This window comes from Hippocampus guttulatus, chromosome 2 (assembly GCF_054856545.1).
Source record: "Hippocampus guttulatus isolate MCC_2025c chromosome 2, RoL_Hgut_1.0, whole genome shotgun sequence".
NCBI classification, from domain to species: domain Eukaryota; kingdom Metazoa; phylum Chordata; class Actinopteri; order Syngnathiformes; family Syngnathidae; genus Hippocampus; species Hippocampus guttulatus.
Window position 1 is genome coordinate 20,878,446 of NC_141262.1, and position 4,749 is coordinate 20,883,194.

Consider the following 4,749-nt stretch of genomic DNA (forward strand, 5'->3'; position numbering starts at 1 on the left):
CGTCAAGGTGGCTCGAATGTCATCATAACACAAAAAAAAGCGGTAAAGATTAACAAAATAAAATACTATTCAAAACGAGTTGTGGTCACGTTTTAGAAGTTTACAAAATATTTGTAATATAAACACAGAAGTGTATGGGTGAGATAAGTCTGTATTTTGTAGTAAAATGCAACAACTATTCAAATATGCAATATTCAATAACGGAAATGCTGTTCCTCTTCAAATCGGATGTTAGCTTGATAGTTAAACGTGAGTCAAGTGGTGGTTTATTTGTTTTTTTCGTCTCTCGGTTGAAAAGTTCACCTACGGATTGACGTCGCATCATCATAAACATGCCCGTGAGTTCTCTTGACATTTTAAAACATGATCAGAGCTGGATATGGAGCTTTTGCATTAGCACTCCTCGGGTTTTAGTACTTGGCGGTGCGGTGCAGTCGCTGCTATGCTAGCAATTGATTGTTTTTATACGTAACACTTATTCAATGTTTTCGGGAAATGTGGATTCATGTCGCCACAAATGGCGTGGATTGCAATTTAGAAAGTGGACTCTGTATTGGCAAAGTGGTTTGCTTTCGACGCGCAAAATAGCCAAGTCACCGCAGCAAAGTTGTATTTACAATCATCATTGTGAAATTCATCAATTATTTTGATAATCGCTGAATCGATTGTCATTCGTTTGCTTAAAATGATCCAAACCAACATGGCGTTTCAGCCTCTAAACGATATTCAGATTTAAAAGTAATTCTTTGGTTTATATCGTTCTCCATGAAAGTAGACTGTATTTGTGTTTCATCAAATACATCTGCAAACGTCTGCATTTACCTGTATTTTGTACAACGACTACTTTATCAATCATTGAGGAAAAAATGTCGGTTTAATCTATTTTAAAAATTACACTTTATTTGCAGCCATAGTTTGAGTAACCTGTAGTTGAGGTGCTCAGAAAAAAAGTCAATTAAATAAGATAAATCGACCACAAAATAGGTTTACACAATTTTTTTTTTTGCCCCAAAGCTTCTCTGGCACCAAGTTATGGCATTCACCCAGACATTTCCAGTGTACATAAAACTACATTGTGCTGTATTCGAACTACTCACCCTCGATTAGTGGTAAACTGGACAGTGATTTCAAACTCGATCGGCAAATTGGTGCCGTTGTTAAATCCAGCTTCTTTCACCTTAGACAGCTGGCCAAAATAAAACCTCTCCTCTCACATGAACACTTTGAGATGGTAATTCATGCCTTTGTCACATCCCGGCTCGATTACTGCAATGCCCTTTACTTTGGAGTCAGCCAGTCCTCCATTAAGCGCCTTCAGCTGGTCCAGAATGCCGCCGCTCGCCTCTTGACTGGTACTCGTAAGAGGGAGCACATAACTCCTACTCTGGCATCCCTTCACTGGCTCCCCATTCATTTTAGAGTTATTTTCAAGATCCTCTTATTTGTTTTCAAATCTCTGAATAATCTCGCGCCACCTTACCTCTCTGAGCTCATCCGCCCCTACACACCTGCCCGGCGCCTCAGGTCTGTGGACCAGACTTTATTAGAAGTACCAAGAACTAAACTGAGGCTCAGAGGGGATCGAGCCTTTTCTGTTGCTGGTCCCTCTCTCTGGAATGACCTCCCACTAAACATTCGCAAGCCTCCTCGCTGCCCATCTTCAAAACCCTCCTCAAAACTCACTTGTATTCTTTGGCATTCGACTCAGCATGACTTAGATTTGTTCTTGGTTTTGCTGTTTGGTGCTTTCTACCGCCTTTATTACCGATTTGTCTTACTGTTTATTGTGCATGTTAAATTGCTCCATGTACAGCACTTTGTATGCAGCGATGGCTGTTTGAAAGTGCTCTATAAATACTGTTGACTTGACTTGACTTGACTTAAATTAATTGCACCAAATTTATCCGATCACTTGGTTACTTAATGGAGTAATCAGACAAATAATTTGAAAAAGATGACATAGTGACACATTTCGACATGCACAGTAACTCAGTTTAACAAATGCTGGTGAGAACAACATTGGTCCCTCTTGTGTAATATTGCTGAATTGTTATCCTTTTCTTTTTGTCTAATCACTAAACCGTACCAAATAAACAATAATAACAAAAAAAATTACCAATAAACTTCCAAAATAAATAATTGAATGTAAAGATTTCTGAGAGTGACAGCCTAATCTTGCATGACCCTTTTATTCATTTTGCCACCGCAACAAACGAAGAACTGATGACTTGTCATCGATTAGAACACACATTCAAAAAAATATTTGTAATTTTGTCACAGATTGGAACACGCGTTGAATAAAATGTTTAGTTTTATGAATCTGAGTTCTTGTGTAATGTGACAGAAACACGAGTTTGCCGTGGCCATGACGTGCGAAGGATGTTCCGGCGCTGTCAGCCGAATCCTCAGCAGGTTGGAAGGTGAGAAGCCCATCCTGATATTGAACATTTTAACCGATTTAAAAGTCCAATGATCGGATGTCTTTGTACGATTATCCAGAGTGATTATCCTGCAGGAAGGTTTCCTGTTTCATCCCCAATCTGCTTGGAATAACGGATAAACCGACAAATTGTAAATGTAAATAATAGGAAAAGTTTACACAACCCTGATAAAGTGCCAGGGTTTTCCATCCATCCATCCATCTTCTACCGCTTATCTGGGGTCGGGTCACGGGGGCAGCCGCTTTAACAGGGAAGCCCAGACTTCCCTCTCCCCAGCCACTTCTTCCAGCTCTTCCCGGGGATCCCGAGGCGTTCCCAGGCCAGCTGGGCGACATCGTCTTAAATCATAAAAAAAAAAAATCCACTCACCATTAATCTGACCTGTAATTTGTAATGACTCAATTAAGAAAATGGAAAAGTAAATGACTGGAATTATGTGCTTGCAAAAGTATGCACACCCTCTTAAAAGTTGGTGAGGATGTGTTCAGAATTCACCAGTCACTTTAAAACACAATTTAGATGCAAGTCCGGACTCATCTGCCACCATTTAAAGTGCCTCCGATTAATCCCTAATAAAGTTAAACTTTTCTGGTATGTGTGGATCACTCAGGATCATCTCTTAGAACCGTGATTACCAAAGTGGTATGTGTGAAAGAGTCACAGAATGAAATGTCCAAAATGTGCATAATGTGACGGACATCATTTCACAAAATGTCCCAACGGTTGATCTCATAGATGTCAAGTTTGAAATTGACCTCCCGAATCAGCTGGTGTGGATCGAGTCAGACAAGGACGCCGACATTCTGCTGGAGACGCTAAAGAAGTGCGGCAAACAGGTCACCTACAAGGGCACCAAATGAAATCAGGTGATGCTGCCATTGTTTGATTACATTATCCATTTCATCAAGTTCAACTTCTGTAAAATATATACTTCCATATAATGCAAAACGATGGGCTAACGGAATTTAGCATCAATGTTACAGTATTGATAAACCTTCAACTCACCGCTACTTTAACACACACGGAGGAGCAGCACACAAACTGAGCGCAAGCATACATTCTCTCTGCTCTTTGGGAAAGATGGCTCTTACACGGGTGTTATGTTAGGGACCTTCTTTGCCTATCTTCCAGTAGAGCTCAGTGCTGCCTGCTCGGTTGTGGCACAAAATGGTACTGCACTCAAGATGCAGATGTCTGATGTCTGTACTGTGGAAAAACAAAACAAGGTGGCTAAGAAATCTTCAAGTTTAAAAATAAAAATAAACCCAACATTAAGTCACACAATAAACATCACATAAAAAAAATCAAAACATAGAATGAACCACACATCATCCACAGGCTCTCACGTAATAAGCTTTACCCAAAAACTGCATGTCCAGTGAGATATGTTGCACTAACTGCATGTTCTGTTGTGTGTGTGTGTGTGTGTGTGTGTTTCACAGGGACGAGCCACTTTTTGTGGTGCCAAATGAAGGAATGAGCTTCAATTGTGGACATCATAGGATTAACTCTCAACAACATTCTTTTATTTAAATCGTGACTTGTACGTGATTCATTCCATGCTAACGCCATCAAAGAGATGCCATTATATGCTGTTTTTTTTTTTTTAAACAGAACACCAATTTTTAAATCTTTTGATTTCTGTCCTTGACACCACAATTAATATCTAACACTACAAACAAACAAAGAAAACAACCTAAAAAAACATTTTCACTCACTTTTGTAGCAAGGAAAAAAAATTGCATACTACGCATGTACTGTACGTTATCAATGCAATAAAGTTACAAACTTCAATGCTCATGTTTCTAGCAAGTTTTTTCAAGATTAACACTGATGAAAAAATATTCTATATATGAATCACTTGATAAAATCTACTGAATTGCCCAGTCAAGGAAAACAATGCTTAATAATTATAGGCTGATTTGGGCTGGAAAATGCCGTTGTTATACTATTAATGTGAGGCTAATTATTTTCCAAACTGTCAAAGGACGCAGTGTTAAAATGCTATATTATGAAATTTTTGTGTTGATTAATGTGCACTTTCCCAATGGAAAAAAAATATATCTATATACACACACACACACACACACACGCGTGCTTGTATACGCACATTTTTAGTAGAAATCCATATTTTACACCAGCAGTCAGCACGTTGGGCTCAGTTGCAATTGCGTTCATGTGCCGGCAGATGGCAGCAACAGTCTATCAAGCATAAACTTGAAATAATTCCCCCCAAAATGTTTCAATACGTTAAGCGCTGTTAATGATTCCCCCCCCCCCCCTCCCCCCAGTGGAGTGAGCATAACAT

General features: G+C 39.3%; 1 protein-coding gene across 1 annotated transcript; it reads left to right on the forward strand.

Moving 5' to 3' along the window:
• Positions 1-223: 223 nt before the first annotated feature.
• On the forward strand, positions 224-4,235 carry atox1 (antioxidant 1 copper chaperone). The gene is made up of 4 exons (XM_086101440.1): positions 224-338; positions 2,345-2,420; positions 3,177-3,307; positions 3,884-4,235. The coding sequence occupies exons 1-3, from the start codon at positions 333-335 to the stop codon at positions 3,299-3,301; spliced, it is 207 nt and encodes a 68-aa protein (XP_085957566.1). The 5' UTR covers positions 224-332; the 3' UTR covers positions 3,302-3,307; positions 3,884-4,235.
• The last annotated feature ends 514 nt before the right edge of the window (positions 4,236-4,749 follow it).